Source organism: Moschus berezovskii, chromosome 6 (genome assembly GCF_049115385.1).
Source record: "Moschus berezovskii isolate FMDL1 chromosome 6, NW_MosBer_1.0, whole genome shotgun sequence".
NCBI classification, from domain to species: domain Eukaryota; kingdom Metazoa; phylum Chordata; class Mammalia; order Artiodactyla; family Moschidae; genus Moschus; species Moschus berezovskii.
In genome coordinates, this window is record NC_142465.1 from 114,587,728 (window position 1) to 114,604,916 (window position 17,189).

The window sequence follows — 17,189 nt, forward strand, 5'->3', positions numbered from 1 at the left end:
AGACTCTTGAGAGTCCCTTGGACTGCAAGGAGATCAAATCAATCAATCCTAAAGGAAATCAGTCCTGAATATTCATTGGAAGGACTGATGCTGAAGCTGAAACTCCAATACTTTGGCCACCTGATGAGAAGAACTGACTCCTTGGTAAAGACCCTGATGCAGGGAAAGATCGAGGGCAGGAGGAGAAGGGGACGACAGAGGATGAGATGGTTGGATGACATCACCGATGCAATGGACAAGAGTTTGAGCAGGCTCTGGGAGTTGGTGATGGACAGGGAGGCCTGGTGTGCCGCAGTCCATGGAGTGGCGAAGAGTCAGACACGACTGAGTGACTGAACTGTGTGCCAGGTCCTTGGTTACAGCAGTGAACAAAGTAGACAAAACCCATAGACTAGCAGAAGAAGACAATGAACAAATAATAATAATTACTGGATGCATAGTATGATGGTGGGATGGCATTCCTGCACACCCAGTTCTGTTCCACACTTTGCAACCCCATGGGCTGTAGACCGCCAGGCTCTTCCGTCCATGGAATCCAGGTAAGAATACTGGAGCGATTTGCCTTTCCTCCTCCAAAGGATCTTCCTGGCCCAGGGATTGAACCCTCATCTCCTGAATTGCCAGGCAGATACTTTACCACTGAGCTACCTGGGAAGCCTGCTTGCAGGGTTGGGGTAGGCGGGACCTCTCCAAAACAATTTATTGCCCTTCTTCCGCCTTTGCTTCTGAGCCAAGTATCGCTGATCCCTCCAGGCTGGGAGTGGAGGACACACAGGACGTGAGCAGTGAGATTAGTAAAGGCAAGGTGGAAGGCTGGGAGGTGGAGGGGTGGGGGGCTGTGCTTCAGAAGGCTCTCGAGAGAAGGGTTATTCATTCGCGGTTCATCATTCGAAAAGTCTTCCTGCGGCACCTCCTGTGTCCCACGCACCCCATAAGGAGGACAAAGGCGGTCCCTCCTCGCTCATTATATTGGGGGCAAGACAGATCGCCAGGAAACCAGCAAACAAGTAACGAAGGTGGTTTCATCCCAGAGCAGCGTAGGCTCGGAGGGGCAGTGATGGACGCAGGGCGGCCCGGTCCTGGGGGGCGGCGACAAGTCCTGCGTTTGCTGCACACACACAGCCCCTCCTCGTCCCCCTGCCCCCTCTACTTAGCGAAGAGTCACCACGCCGGCGACGAGCGCGCCCTCCGCCGGGACCGCAGAACCCGCGGCCCCGCGATTGAGGGCGCGCACGGCCCACCCCCGCGCCCGCCCGGCGCCCTCCGCGCACAGCGCCCCCTCGCGGGAGCCCTCGACCACACCGGGGGCGCGCGCAGGGGAGGGGGCGGGGGCGCCGCGCACGCGCACGGGCCGGCGGCGCGCGCCGAACGGGGGGCACCGCGCGGGTGCAGCCACGATGGAAGGGGGTGCGTACGGAGCTGGCAAAGCCGGGGGCGCCTTCGACCCCTACACCCTGGTCCGGCAGCCTCACACCATCCTGCGCGTCGTGTCCTGGGTAAGGACGGCCGGGTGGCCGGGCCGGACTCGGGGTGGGGGGCCGGGGTGGGGGGCGCGGGCCAGGGCCGAGCTCCCGGACGGACGCCAACTCCCCCCGGGGCCCCGGGGGACCCGGGCGCAGCCGCCGGTGGGGAGCCGTGCGGCCGGGGTCCTGGCGCCCGCCCTCCTTCCTTCCCGAGCCCCCGGACGGGGGTGCCCAGCGCTCGCGGAGGCTTTCCTACTCCCCCACCCCTGGTTTCCCGGTGACCCCACTACCTACTGTCCCCCGCATCGCGGTGACCTCCAGGCCGCGACCAGGCACCTCACGGCTCTGGCTGCGTGCGGCCGCTTGGGCGGACTGGCGGCCGTGGGGACCAAACCCTGGTTTCAGGTGGCTTTTTTTTTTTTGAGGGGGGGTGTGTGTCTGTGAATCACCAGGTGGCCTTGTTTTTGAGAGTGGGGGGGTTGAATCAGGGCGTGGATCGTCTCGCGGGGGTGCACGCGCGCTTGTCATGGGCGTTCAAGGAGGAGAGGGCAGGAAACCAGGTTTTTGTGGCTTAACCTGGACAGTGTGGAGCGACGCGGCCAGAGCCGGATTCCTGGCTTCCACCGGGAACTGCCTTTCCGCAGCGTGACCTTGGGCTGGAAGCCACCCGAGAAATGTTCACGAGAAACCAATAGTTAAATTCTGAGGTGGGCAGCGTCACCTCCTCTGGCTTGCCTCAGTTTCCCTATTTGTGGCGAGATGGGAGGAGCCTCCTTGAGACCTCCTTGGGCTGGGGTATTTACTGAATACACCTGGATGCCCCAGCAGTGGGAGGGTGGGAGCCGGAGAAAGGACCCCTGCCCACAGAGGAGGGCAGAGAGGCCCGATCTGGACCTCCAGCCTGGTGAGGGCAGAACACCCCAGTGCAGAGAGCTGAGTAGGGGGGTCCCTGTTCAAAGCTGGGGTCAGGGAGAGGATGGGACAGAGCCAGCACTCGGCGAAGGGTTCACATGGCCCTGGAAAGGCACCCCCAGGGAAAGGAGGCCTGCCCCTCTCTGTAGAGGGGTATCTGGGGCTCCCTCAGGTTGCCCAGGCCCACTCACTAGAGGGTCTTGCCACTGCAGGCCTGGGGCACCTGCCTGTGGGCCTAGCTTAGACGTTCCCTGATTGGGGACACTGGGCAGGGGCCCTGCCAGCCACCCCAGGGGGCTACACCTAAAGCCAGCTGTGGCCAAGGCATGCTCAAGCTCCATCACTTCCTGGATTTTCAGGGCCATATTAGCATGTGATGGGTGGGACCGCTTGGGTGTTTATTTCTGGCCTCCCAGAGGAAAAGGGACCTATTTACCTTTGCTTTGTCTAAAAACGTTCAAACCTGCCTCTGGTGCCACAGGAAGAGTTGTGGCCACATTTACACTCCAGGCTTCTCTAGTGCCCCCCAGATGGGGAGCTCTCTGGGGGCAGGGAAGCCTGGTGATGGCACACGGCGAGGCACCCCAGGGGTACATCTTGAAGGGTTTGTGGTGCCGAGTTCATTCATCCATGTTGTCTCCAGCTCCCCAGAGACCCTGGCAAATCCTCGGCAACAGTGCAGCTCTGGGGGACACCTGCCTGATCAGGTGGGCCGGCTCTGCTCTTTGCTTCCCTGGCCACTGGGCCGCTGGCCTGGGAGGGTGAAGTCACTGGCTTTGTGAGGGGGTGTGGGCGTTTTGTCTGCCTGGGTCACTTCTGCTGGTGATGGCTTCATTTAGCGAAGCTTTATTGAGTCGGCTAGGCCCAGAGGGAAGGCGGCATGACTCAGACACAGCCCTTTAGTGCCAGGGAGCCTCCGGTCCTGCCAGGGAGTGAGCCAGGCACCCCTAGGCAGAGAGGCTGGGAGAGCTTGGGGAGGAATCAGAGAAGCTTCCTGGAGAAGGTGATGTCAAATTGGGCCTGGAAGGGTGAGGAGGGTTGATGGGCGTGCATATCCAAGCCCAGGGAGGACTTTCCAAGCAGAAGAGAGAAAAAGTCACTAAGTACCTACTGTGTGCAGGACAGCACTCATGATTGCCCACCTATTTCCCCAGAAACGCACTTGAGGCATCCAAGGTTCAGAGAGGCCCAGGGTGACTGAGCATCTCAGTGGCAAATGGAGAGGATTTGAACCCAAATCTTCCTGTCTCCAAAGCACAGTGCTTCCCCTGGATCAGGAAGCATTTGGAATCCTGGGATCTCAGATTGGGGAAGGATAACAGTCATCTGGGTCCACTCCCCATCCATTACCCCAAAGGCCCCCACAGCCTCCCAGCCCTGCTCACTACCTTTGTGTGAGCGGAGGCATCTGATACAGGCTGATTGACACTTTAAAAAATGTACATAGGTTTTTTTCCTGATCATTAGAAGTAATACTTGCCAGTAAATGGAGAACACAAGTCACTTGTGAAGATTGTACAATGATATATATGTACTTAGCACCACTGATCTGTACACTTAAAAGTGGTTAAGGTGGTAAATTTTATGTTATGTGTGTGTGTGCTCAGTCGTGTCCGACTCTTCGTGACCCCATGGACTGCAGCCCACCATGGCTTCTCTGTCCGTAGGGTTTTCCAGGCAAGGTTACTGGAGTTGCCATTTTCTATTCCAATATTGTATGTATCTTACCACGAAAAAAGCAAGAAAAAACCCATGTGATCCCATCTCATAGGAAGGGCCTCTGTCTCCTTCCAGTCTTTCTCAAAAACATGTGGTGTCCTGAGACATTTTAACACTTTGGGATCATGTCGTGGACACATGTGCCGACCTGTCCTTTGCCCTCGTGATCCTTCTGCTCCCCACAGAGTCTGGCAGGTCTTAAGCTTCACCTTTGAGCTAAAGGAGTCTGAGCATCCATCACTGGTTTGCCCTGGTTTGCCAGAACTTTCCTGCCTTCTACACAGGAAGTCCCATATCCTGGGAGCAGCCCTGTCCCAGACAGACAAGACAGCTAGTCACTCTGTCCAGGATTCCTGTTCTCCCCAGACCCTTCTCGCAGCCCTGGAGGGGCCCTAGCATTGAGAGCAGGTGGGCTCTTGATTTTGTAAAAATCTGTAAAAGAAAGATCATTGTTATTTCTGTTATTTATTTGAAAGTGGGCCCCCAAAGCATGTAAGTATCAGGGAATCACCAAACCTGGATCTACCCTAGGACCCCAGCCCCCAGGCCCGCAGGACCCCATGATCTCTTGACTAAGGCTTTCTCGGCTCCTCTCCACCACTTTTGCCCTACACTTCCCTAGCCTGCCCCCTCCCCCGACGTGTGCGGGTGATTACTCACCACAGGGATTGAGAAATTGACCCTGAGGGTTAAGGTAGGGAGGGAGCTGATGAGTCCTCTGGTAGATTCCAACTTGGACCCTTTCTGACCTGGGCAATGTGAAGTTCAGGTAGAGCAGGCAGAGCTCAGAGCTGCCTTCTCTGTGCTGGGTGGGGGAACAGGAGGTCTGGCACCAGCCGTGGCCACCCCCTGTGCCTCTGTCACCCCGTCAGAGGTGCCCCATCTGGCTCTGATCCTGCAGCCTTTCAGTGACCCCTTTCTTTGCCCAGAGCCAGGTGAGAAGAAAAGAGTTTTAGCAGGGAGCTAGCTGACTTCATATGAAGGGCCTCCTTCTGTTTGAAATGTATATCTTTACTTTTAGAGCATTGAAATGACATATGGGAAAAAAAATATTGGCACTGATGAATGCGAGGTTTTCTTTTTCTTTCTGGATTAATGCTCTGTTCTGGCACAAATTAAACAATAAACTGTTTGAGGTATCGCTGTTTTCAGAGTTGATCTCTTAAGGGCTTGGGCTTATAACACTCAGGATGCTGTGAGTAGAGTGGGACATCTTTCCTCCCATGACAGAAGCAAGGGGCAGGCTGGAGGTGGCTTGTCTGCTGGCTGGAGACAGACTGGGCCTGGCACTGTCAGAGCCACAGTTTCAACCCAGCCCACTTGGGTCCACATTCAGTGTACTGCCCGCTGCTTCCCTGTCTGAGTTGCGGTGGCGTCAAGGAGTGGCTCGAGGGAGCAGTTTTACACCCTTATTTTTATCAGATTCCCTCAATCACTGCAAGCAAACCCTGAGTATAAAAGCTGAATTGGCAGGATATCCCTGGAGGTCCAGTGGTTAAGACTTGGGGCTTCCACTGCAGGAAGTGCAGATTCGATTCCTAGTTGGGGAACAGAGATCCTGCATGCCATTGGCATGGCCAAAAAAAAGCTGAGTTTGCTTTGCGAAGGCAGCACCTTCAAAATGAGACCCCCTTGTCTCTGTTCCCAACCATTTGCCCTCCCTGTCCTGCCTAGAAATTCTGGAGCCTCCTCAGTGGCAGTGGGTGAAATGGGTCCAGGGTGGTGACAGAGCCTGTGGCCAGCTCTGGCGTTTATTCATTCCACAAACACCAAATCCCTGCTGGATGCCTGCCTGTATGTCCCACCAGCAATCTTCTCGTCCAATGAGAACAAAATTGAATCAACAGGAACCATCCAGAAGGCTTGGAATGTGTCAAGAAGGAGATCCAATGCAGAGTGGCTGCCTCTGCCTGGGGGCATGATTCCTGAGCTGATCCTGATAAAGAAGGTGGGGGAAGTGTATATTTCAGGTGGGAGGAGCAGCAGGTAGGAGTGGGTTTCAGAAACGATGCTGAGCTCTTGGGGACCCTGGGTGTGTGAGTGAGAGTGGGAAGTAGGTCCAGAGGCGTGGGGGCAGGCAGGTGGGCAGCCCAGGGCAAGCCTTGGATGCCAGTATCACAAGCTGAGCCTCATCTGAGAGCCATGGAGAGCCTCAGAGAGGGAGTTCAAGCCGAGAAAAAGAGGCATGTTTTGGAAGCTTCCCTGCAGTGGGATGTGTGACTTAGGATCAGGGTGGAGGTGTGACCTGGGGAGGGTTCTGGGGGATGGAGGCCTAGCAGGAAATGTGTGGAATGGTCCAGCCTGTCCTCTCCCAGCACCAGGCAAGGCCCTACCACTTACTTAGGGAGCTGGGTCCAGTGCTCCTTTGGCATTTATCGCTGAAGTTCTGGAAATCCTCCTCACCTGTGGCTGACCTGTGACTGACTGGTCCCATCACTCTCAGGCCTAGGAAGGGAGTCAGGAGAGAGCTGGTAGGTTTCTGCATGGGTCTTGGGCGTCTTGCGTCCTGGGATGGTGCAGGAGCTTGAGGAGTCTTGGGTTTGGCTTCGACCACAGGGCCACCAGAGGGGGACCTTGGAAAGTCCCAGCCTCATCAGTAGTATGGGATTGGGGTATCTGGGCTCCAGGGGCTACCTGACTTAGCTTGTGAAAATGGACGTATAAAGGGCCTGCCGCCCAATCTGTTCCTCTGGGCACGTGACATCCCTGTCCAGTGGGTTATGTCTCCCCCCACCTCCACTTTAAGTGAGATTGCAGCCTGCACCTGACTTTCAGGATGTGGCCCCTGCTTCCTGCTTTGGGGAGTCCCCAGCCACACGGGGAGTCCCACATGGCCACTTGTGCAGAGCCGTTAGGCGGGCCTGAGTCTGGGGAGAAAGAATGAAGCCTGGGGGAGGGAAAGCGGAGAGAAGGAAAAGCCAGGAGGAGGGGTGGGGAAGGGAGAGGGCAGATGGTGGAATTGGCACGGGAGCCGCCCTGGCACCTCCACCGGAAGAACCAGCTGTCCGGTGGGAGGGAAGGCCGGGCCAGGCGTCAGGAGTGCCTGGAACCCAAGGCCTGAGGCCACGTTCTGCGCCCACTCCGACTGTGACAGGTGGTGTGACTTGAGTAACAGGCCAAGATGGGGCCTCAGTTTCCCTATCTGTCAGATGCAGGAGACTCAGGTTGGGCTGGTGAGTTCCCAGCCTTTCCACCCTCAAAGAACCCTCCTCTTGCTCCCAGTACATTGCAGGTGGGGAACTTTGAGACCAGTAAGTGTTTGAAGAAGTGATGTCAACCTCCCCCTGCTCTCCACCAATGCTTTGTAGGGGTCTGCAGAGCGGGCCTGGCCCTAGGGCCAGAACCTTGTGAGCCGGACAGTGTCAGCTGGAGCTGGCAGGGTGGCCCACGCCCTCCATGTGTTTCTGGGGAAGCCCACCCTCCCCGTGTTTCTGGGGAAGCCCTCCCACCCTGGAGGGAATCATGCTCACGCCCTCTCTGCTGGGGAAGATGGCACGGGGGAGGGGCACCGTGGGGAAGGGGTGGCCTTTTGGCTGGGACAGTCCCAGGCTGTCAGGCCCAGGCTGTTTAGAAAATGAGCATCCAGAAGCCCCAACCTTCCTGGGCTCCTCAAACAGCTCAGGGTCCAGGGGTCAAGAGGATATGGTCTGTTCCCCAGATCTCCGGCCCTCCTCTGAACACCCCCTGACACCTTCCTTAAAATTTCAGGGTAACCTGGTCCTGCCCCGGCCCTGCTTCCCCCGGCACAGGCCGCCTTCTTGGTGGGGACTACTCTTTCCTTCATGCCCTCCCTCCACTGAGCCTGGAGATGGGGCAGAGTCCTCCTGGCTCCTGAGGCTGCTTGCAGACCTTTCTCCCCCAGCTTGGAATCTCAGGCCAGCTCCGGACCAGCCACTGCCCTCACTGTGGCCCAGCCCCCGGGTCACTTCCCCTGTCCCTCGAAAATGCAGAGACTCCGCACCACGGCTGCCCGCCCCAGCACCCTCCTGCCTGCCTTCCTTGTCTCTGCAGCTCCCCGCTTCTGTGACCCTTCTCTCCGGCTGGCCTCCTTCCTCTCCACCTCAGCCGCTCTCACCGGGCATACCCTGGTTCTGGCTGTCGTTCCTGGTGAGAACTCAGGTGTCTGCCCCTCCCCATCCCTCCTATCTTTCCAGCTCTCTCCCTCGTCGTCCTTGACCCGGGACCCTCCCATGGTGCCCCGGCCCTCACCCCATCCTCCCAGTGCCCCTCTCCAGCTTGGGCTCCCAGGTGGTCTCACCCACCTGCCCTAGGCTCTAGCCTTCCTACGTCGCTGCTGCGCTCACCTGGCAAAGCCCTGCTGGCATCCACCCTCGGCCTCTGCACGCCCGCCCTCCCCCAGGCTCTCTCCTGTTCTGGCAGCCAGGCCAGCCTCGCAGGGTCCACCAGATCCGCCCTGTCACCTTCTCAAGGACTCGAGTTCCCTCTCTTCCTCCTTCCCTCCACTCTCGCCTCTGTCCTCCGCTCTGGCTTTCTCCCGTCAGCTTACAAACGTGTGTTGTTTCCACCCCCTCGCCCAGTCCTCTGATTCTCCAGAAGGTGTGGCTGTGGTCACCGTCCCTGGTGATCCTTTCTGGTTTTCTCTCACATGCACGCCCCGTCCAGGCCCTTGCCCTCACCCCTCCACCTTGTCAAGATCATCTGTGACCTTCACGTGGCCAGATCCCATGGCCGATCGTCATTAATGGCTCTCTCGGCCGCATCTGGCCCGGTGAAGGGTTTGTACGTCCTCCCAGTGGTTCCAGCAGCTGCAGGACTCTCTCCTCTTTAATGTGCCCGGTCTGTGCGAGACTCACAGTCTAGCAGAGGGAAATGCGGGGGAGAAACCACCTAAGATCCAGAGGTGAGCCAAGACCTAGAGTGAGCGGACGAGAGGACACTCACTCAGGCCCGGGACGGGCTGGAGGGATGGGGCCAGCCAGGCGGAGTGGCAGGGGTGGAGGTCGAGGCCGAGAGGTACCACGCGGTGATGTAAGATCTGGGGAAGGGACCGTGTCTGTCATTTCAGTCACGTGCCCAGTGCTAGACGGCGCCTGGCATCCCATTGGGGCTCACCTGTGGGTGGATGAGGCTGGGAGCTGCCCTGCCCCACACTCCTTCCACCCACATTCTCCATTTAAGTCTCCAGTCTTCAGGGCGAATGGGTCTACGGTTATGCAGCCACGGGAGGGGAGACGGGACGCCTTCGGATCAGCAGGCTGCGTCTCAGTGCCTCAGGGACACGGCCGCTACCCAGCAAGCCCACCCCCACCCCCGCTGCGGAGAGCACACACGGGAACAGCCTGCAGGAAGATTACGGCCTAATCCGCCGCAGGTCGCTTCCAAGGCTGCAGAGGGGGCAGCCGGGCCAGGGAGGAGACAAGGGGGCCTGCCGCCCCGCCTCAGCCCCGCGGCTCTGCACGAGGCTCTTTAGGAAGCTGAGTGCCCGCCTGGTGCCCGTCACGCGCCGCTGTGCTGGCTTAGGCCCCTCCCCTCACATGACTCCGGGGGAGGCAGGGCCCATTTCCAGGAAGGGAGCCCTCGCAGTCTGACTCCTCCCTCAGATGCCTGGCTGCCCCTTTCTTCATCCACCCTTCCCCTGGAGGCCCAGGAGGCAGAGATTTCACAGGGACGCTGGCAGGAAGGTGGTTCAGCTCTCACTGAGGGAGAGGACTTAGCAGCCTGTTAGGGAGTCAGCTCCCCGTGGTCAGAGGTGTGTAAGCCAAGGTGCCAAGGAGAGAATACTCTTTCAACTCTCGTGCTGCCAGCAGCTCTGCCCATCATTCAGGCTTGCTGTTCACTCCTGACCCTCCCTCTGGGTCTGAGTTAGAGACATACACCCAACAACGGAACTGATACATAAGAAAAAATACATAATGATGTTATCAAGAAAATAAATGGGGGTATTGGCAAATACTGGGTGTTGGGTCTGGAGGGCTTCTTTGAGGAGGTGGCTTGTATTGAGATTTGGACATTGAGAAGGAACAAGTAGGAGCCAGCTTGGAAGACCTGGGGGACTCTAGGCATCCCAGACAAAGGAAACAGCCATACAAAGGACCTGAGGCAGGAGTGAGCTTTGGAGGGAGCAAGAGGAGAATGGCAGGAAAGGAGGCTGAGCGGAAGGCAGGAACCCTGGGGGTTGCGGTGGGGACAGGGCTCTCACCGTGGAGGTGTGTGATGCAGCAGGGGGTGCCGTAATCTGACTCAGGTCTAAAGAGATCTTTTCAGCTGCGGTGAAGTGGATGGGGGCAGAGGGGCAGGAGTGGTACACAGGGCCTGGGAAGCTGTTGTCATCGCCTGGCGACAGGGGACGGTGGCATGGACAAGCGTGTGGGGCTTGGAGGAAACAGAGTTGTTTGGGGAAGGCTGAAGAAATATAGGCCCATGAGCCAGGTTGGATGGGGCTTGAGGACACGCCCACTTTGGGGTCTGAGCAGCTGAGTACGGGTCAGGTCAGTGTGCGGACGGATAAGGGGTTGGAGTTCGCTAAAGACTGGGAGAGACCAGAGATGAGACCAGAGACCCAAGTAGGGGAACCTTGGGAATCCATCGTAGGGAATGGACTTTTTGCTCAGTCCAGGAGGGACTGAAGGCTTCCCTGGTAGTTCGGTTGGTAAGGAATCCGCCTGCAATGCAGGAGACCCCAGTTCGATTGCTGGGTCCCGAAGATCCCCTGGAGGAGGGCATGGCAATCCACTCCAGTATTCTTGCCTGGAGAATCCCCGTGAACAGAGGAGCCTGGCGGACTACAGTCCATACGGTCACACAGAGTCGGACATGACTGAGCGACTAAACACAGCACAGGAGAGACTGATGAGAGTTGGGGGGTGGTGAGTGCCCCCTGGCGGTCGTCTGGAGCCGGCTTGGAGGAGGCGGTCCTGGGTCAGACAGCAACATTGCGGCCTGGAAGTGGAACATTGCGGCCTGGGAGTGGACAGCAGCCTAGACCGCGAAGTGGAGAGCCAGCGAGCAGGTCAGCTGGCTGCCTTGCAGTGTGAGGCTGGGACCAGGGACTCCTCCCAGCCGCCCAGTTTGGGAGCAGATGTCCCTGTACAGGGTGAGGCAGAAGATGCCATCTGGAAATAGCAAGACTGGTGGGCAGTGCAGGCTCCCGACCTCATCTCTCCATAGCTTATGGGGGAAGACTTAGTAGGTGCCTAAAGGTGTTTAAAGCCAGCCCTCTGGGAAGTTCCTGGCAAACAGCAGTGACCTCTGCCCCCACCTCCCCCTGCCACCCCATCCCCCACCCCACCCCCCACCAGCTGGGCCAACTCTCCCTGGAGCCCAAGTTTGCCTGATGCCCAGCAGTGGTCCAGGTCCAGGCTGCCAGCTCCGTGTGCAGACGTGGAGGAAAGTGGGCCAGACCCCTCCTGCACTGTGGGTGGAGACAGGCTCGGGACAGCAGCTGTTGCTCCTGGGGCTCACCTGCTCCTAGAGTTTGGGATCTGGAATTTACTTCTTCATGGGGAGGCAGCTGAAGGTTAAGGGTTGGCTCATGTCCTGGAATGGGGCTGGCAGGGGCGCTGAGCCCAGGTGGGAGACCTGGCACCACACTTACCTACTCCGGGTGGGCTGGCCATGGGCAGGCCAAAGTCTAGATAAGCTTCAACTTCCCTCTCTGTGCAATGGGCTGAGTAAACCTGCTTTGTGGGGGTGTTTTCTTGCTGCTGTTTGTTTACTGAAGTGTAGTTGATTTACAGTGTTGTGTTAGTTTCTGGTGTACGGCACAGTGATTCGGTTTTACATATATGTTTATGGGTTTTTTCAGATTCTCTTCCATTACAGGTTATTACAAGATATTGAATATAGTTCCCTGTGCTATCCTGTAGGACTTGATCCATTTTATATACCATGGTGTGCATCTCCTAATGTGTAGGGGGGTGTTTTTAGGTTGTTTTTTTTTCCTTAGAGGTTTTGATGGGGATTAAACAAGATGATTTTTGTCAAGCACTCCCAGTGGATGCAGGGCCCCTGTGGAGGCTGTGGGTTGGCTCAGGGTCTCAGCGGGGGACAGACCCCTAGATGACTCCCAAGTAGGAGTATGTGCAGGGTCAGGGTGGGGGAGGGTGACTAGGAAAGAGGGTGTCCCAGAGGGCGGCCACCTCCCAGCAGGGTCCTGAAGGATGTGAAGGAGTTCGTTCCTATTTGAAAGATGGAAAACGTGGGGAAGGGCGTTCTGGGAGGTGGGAACAGCTGGGGCAAAATGATCAAACAGCCTGTGGCTTTGCCCACACTGGCCCTCTGGGATGGCCGAATTTGGGGTGGGAGAGGAAGAGATGTGAGGCCAGGCGGGGTCTGGCAGTTCTGGAGTCTCTGTCTCTGTGTGTCTGAATCCAGGAGCCTGAGATGCTGAGGTCCCTGTCGATTTATTTGTCTGAGTTTGGCATAGCTCTGCTCTAAATGCCATCTGGAATCTGGGTTTTCTTTTTTTTTAGACACAGGATTGGATTATAAAGATGGTGAAAAAAAACAGTATCTTGGCCCGGTTTACTTTGGTGCTTTTTTTAAAAAAACATCTTCTCTAGTGCAAGGGAAGGATGTTGTTTTTCCTGTGCCTGCCAGTAACCAGGGGCCCCCCGAGACCCCCACCCTCACTTTCTCTTGTGTCCCAGCTGCTGGTTCTGCCTCCACAGACCTGTCTCCAGTCCCTGCAGCAGATCTGCTTGTTGGGGTGAATGTCTCCCTCCCATGCCTTTGCGGCTGTGGCTGGTGTCAAATTTCATTTGGGTTTCATTTCCGGTTCTCTGGTGGCTGCTGTGTATACCTTGCCGTCCCTGTAGATCCGGCCTCAGCAGGTTACCCCAGAGGCCACCCGACACAGGGCACCAACCTTGGATTCAGAGAGACCCGGGTTTGAGTCTGCATCCACTCCAACCAGCCGTGTGACCTGGGCAGGGCCCCAGATGCGGGTAGAATAAAGACAGGGACACGCGGAGTTAAGAGCTTGTGCTTCAGTCCCATCGTGGGCCTGGAGGAGTCCCCATTCCTCCTCTGTCTGACTGTGGAACAGAAAGCTGAGGCTGGGGCCTGCTTTCAGCGGGGGCTGCCTCCCACCTCCCCCATCCTGACCCTGCACATACTCCTGCTTGGGATTCATCTCTGGGCCTGTCCCCAACTGAGACCCTGAGCAGCCCCCTGAGTCAGGCGGGGAGACTGCAGCTAAACAGAGGAGTTCGTCTGGGCTCAGAATGTCCATAGGGAGTGTGGGCAGGCTGCACGGGCCTGCTTGTGTGTTTTTAGCTGTACTTCTTCCCTTCCTGGAGCCTCAGTTTCCTGACCAGCAGACTGTCAGCCTGGCCCGGGGAGGCTCCCTGTCCTGGCCCAGCCCTGCAGCCGGGGGACCTGGCATGACCCCCACACCCCTCCCCCCAGCAGCGGGCCTTTGTCTGCAGGTTCTGGTGACGTTTCCTCCACAGGACAGTCCCCTCCCGCCCCTTTGCCCCATCCCGCCCCCTCATCCCTCACCTGCGTGCTGCGTGGTCCCACTGGTCCCCCTGCTTTTACCTTTGCCCCACAGTCTTTTCTCCACCTCGCCGGGGCGATTCTTTTTAAAACCTAAGTCAGATCAATCACTCACCTTCTCCTGAACTCCACCTTCCCTTTGAAGCCCTGGGTGACCTCCCCTTGCTCATTCCCTTCAGCCATACTCTGTGTGCCTCTTCAACCACCAGGCTTATTCCTGCCCCAGGGCCTTTGCACTTTCGGCTACTTCTCCATGGAACGTCTCTCCCAGATATCTCCATGGCCCTGCATCCCTGCAGACAGGCGTCTGCTCAGAGCTCACTGCAATGACCCCCGTTCACCCAGTCTGTCTCCTCATGTCCCACTTGATGCTCCTTTAGGCTCCTTCTTGACTCAGCTCAGAAATCACTGCTCAGGGCTCCCTCCCTGAGGGAGGCTGATCGCTGCCACCTCCCTCCCATGGGTCATGGCCTGCATTATCTACTCCACTCGTTTAGGGTCAGTCTGGCACCTTCTGGATGCTCTAGGTCACAGGCTGATCCTTGCATGCAGGACCTCACTCATTGCTCACAAAGCGTCAGTGGTTTAGGTACTGTTATCGCCCCCCTGTGCAGGCTTGGAAACCGAGACTCAGGTTAAGTCACCGGCCTGAGGTCACCTGCTAGACAAGGGGCCAGGCAGATTCAGCATCCAGGCTAATGTGACCCAGGCTCTTGCCCCCTTGCTCCTGTCCCTCCAGAGCTGGTCAGCTTCCGACAGCTGTGTCTCCACGGAGGTGGTCACCCCTGGACGCCCCCTCTCAGCCCAACGTGAGGCACCAAGAAGCCTGTGACCTGTGATGAATGCCTTCCCGAGGCCGTGTCTGTGGAGAAGAGGGCGGGGAGCTCTGAAGGACGGGCGGCTGGGAGCTGGCCTGAGGCCCCCTCCTTCTGTTCTGCCTGTGGCTCCTCCAGGCCGCTTGGAGGCTGTTAGATCTTACTTCGTCCCCTCTTGGGGATACATCCTCGCCAGCACTTTCCGCTGGCCTCCCTGAGGATGCCCTGCTCCTCTCCCCCAAGAGGGCTTGTCTTAATCCCAGACTTTCGCCCACCTGCTCCCCTCCTCCCACAACCTCCTTGAAGCCTGCTTTGGGGAGGGGGTCCACCCTTGTTCCAGTCCCCAGGGAGCATGTCTGTCAGGAAGTGTCCAGAGGGCTTCCTGGTGCTCTGCCTTCTCTCCCAGGGCCTTCGGAGAAGGCAGTTAACCCTTAGGAAGTTCTGGCCGCTCTGCTCCCGGTACTGGGTGATGTCATTCTCCCATCAGCCCTGGAGGGAAGGTTAATTTTTACAGAGGACCAAGCTGAGGCTCAGAGAGGTTAAGTCATTTGCTGGAGGCCACACAACATGAGGAGCAGACTTGAGATTTAAATCCATCCTGTCTGTGTGACTCCTCGTGTCTGAAGTCTCTCTCTAATCAAAAGGCTTTTAAGATCCTGGTTCGATTCCTGGGTTGGGAAGATCCGCTGGAGAAGGAATAGGCTGCCCACTCCAGTATTCTCAGGCTTCCCCTGTGGCTCAGCTGGTAAGGAATCCACCTGCAATGCAGGAGACCTGGGTTCGATCCCTGGGTTGGGAAGATCCATGGAGAAGAAAACAGCTACACACTCCAGTATTCTGGCCTGGAGAATTCCGTGGACTGTATAGTCCGTGGGGTTGCAAAGAGTTGGACACGACTGAGTGACTTTCACTGTCTTTCCATTTTGCTGGATCGGTGGTGTCTAGTGACCAAATCTGAAAACAGGGCCTCAGATTCCCAACCTGGCGGTTTTCTGGTAGGAGTCTTAGGCTGGTCTCGGTCACAGTCCAAGGGGCCATGTGAGTGGTGGACCCTGGAGCTGTGCAGTGCATGGCCCAGCAGCCGGCTGTCAGAACTCGCCTTCATCTCGCGTTGGCGTCTGCCTTGCTCCTCTGGGCTGTGTCGGTAGCCCAGGGGTCCGTCTGACAACTGCTTTGAAGTCAGGACTTCCTGCTTCTCCCCGCCACTTCGGCCCCACAGCTTGCTTTCCTACTGATCCCCTGGGTCTCTGGAAATAAAGGGTCACCCCTCCTTTAGGGTCTGCCTCCTGAGGCCGAGCCAGCTTGGTCCAGTGGAAGAGAGCCTAGGGCTGAGATTGAGGAGAACTGGGCTCAGATTCAGCCTGTACTCCCCCAGCGGTGTCACCTTCTCTTTCGGAGCCTCAGTTTTCCTGCTCTGTCAGTTGGGGGCAGTAGGACTCGCCCTCACTGTTCCATGGGGTGATTGTGAAGACCGGAGCCTGTGACTGGCAGAGCTGTGAGCCCGGAGGCCTCCACAGGCCTGGGGGTGTGGTGACGTGTACATTCCCAAGTCAGGATTGGCAGACATGTGGCTCACGGGCCGCCACTGCCCACTTCGGTGCCCATGGCTGAACCAGGACACAGCCCATCAATCCTTTCTTTTTTTTTTGAATTGCAGAAAAAAGTTCACATTACCCACAATAAGCCATTTCAAAGTATACAGTTCAGTGACATTTAGTGCATTCACAGTGTTGTACAACTGCTGCCTGTCTAGTTTTGAAACTTTTTCATTACCCCCATAAATACCCCCCATACCCATTAAGGAGTCACTCCCCATTCTCCACTTCCCCAGCCGCTGGTGATCTCTAGTCTGTTTTCTATGTTTTGCCTATTATGGGTATAATACATAAAAGAAATCATAATACTGACCTTTCATGTCTGGCTTCTTTCACTTCTTTCTTCATCAGTTTCAAGGTTCCTCTAGTTGTATCAGAACCCTGCCCCTTTTAGTGGCTGAATAATATTCCATTGTATGGATGTGCCACAGCTTACTTCTCCACTCATCTGGTGGTGGATATTTGGGTCAGAATCCTTAACACACAGTGTCATGAACCAGTGATCTCCAAACTTTAGATCATGCACTCCTTTAGGAAAAAAATTTTGAGTCAGGCCTCCCATGAAGTGTGAATCTGAAACCCATGCACTTACTGTCAGTTAGTCTATGACAAAGGAGGCAAGAATATACAGTGGAGAAAAAGCAGTCTCTTGAATAAGTGATGCTGGGGAAACTGGACAGCTTCATATAAATGAATGAAATCAGAGCATTCTTTCCCACCATATACAAAAACAGACTCACAGTAGATTAAAGACCTAAATGTGAGATTGAAAAACATAAAACCCATAGAGGAAAATATAAGCAGAACACTCTTTGACATAAATCCTAGTAGTATTTTGGGGGGATTTATCTCCTAAAGCAAAGGAAATAAAAGTAAAATTAAACAAATGAAACCTAATTAAACTTGAAAGCTTTTGCACACCAAAGTGAAAGTCACTCAGTTGTGTCTGACTCTTTGCAACCCCATGGACTATACATTCCATGGAATTATAAACAAAACAAAAAGACAGCCCCACTGAATGGGAGAAAATATTTGTAATTTATAAGGCTGATAAGGGGTTAATACCCAGCATAGGTAAACAGCTCATACAACTCAACACACACACACACACAAAATCCTGTAAGAAAAAAACCAAAAATGCTGATTAAAAAATGGGCAGAAGATCTGAATAGGCATTTCCCCAAAGAGGACATGCAGATGGCCAACAGGCACATAAAAAGATGCTT

At 56.2% G+C, this 17,189-nt stretch overlaps 1 protein-coding gene across 4 annotated transcripts in view; it reads left to right on the top strand.

Annotated features, from left to right (window-relative positions):
• The first annotated feature begins 1,315 nt into the window (after window positions 1-1,315).
• Window positions 1,316-17,189, top strand: part of SYNGR1 (synaptogyrin 1) — a 31,809-nt gene continuing 15,935 nt past the window's right edge. The window contains exon 1 of one of the 4 annotated variants that reach the window (XM_088837499.1): window positions 1,316-1,496. In XM_088837499.1, the coding sequence (XP_088693625.1) occupies window positions 1,398-1,496 (99 nt within the window). In that variant the 5' untranslated portion in view covers window positions 1,316-1,397. The remainder of the gene's footprint in view (window positions 1,497-17,189) is intronic. The other 3 variants (XM_055394483.2, XM_055394484.2, XM_055394485.2) reach the window with 3 other exon arrangements.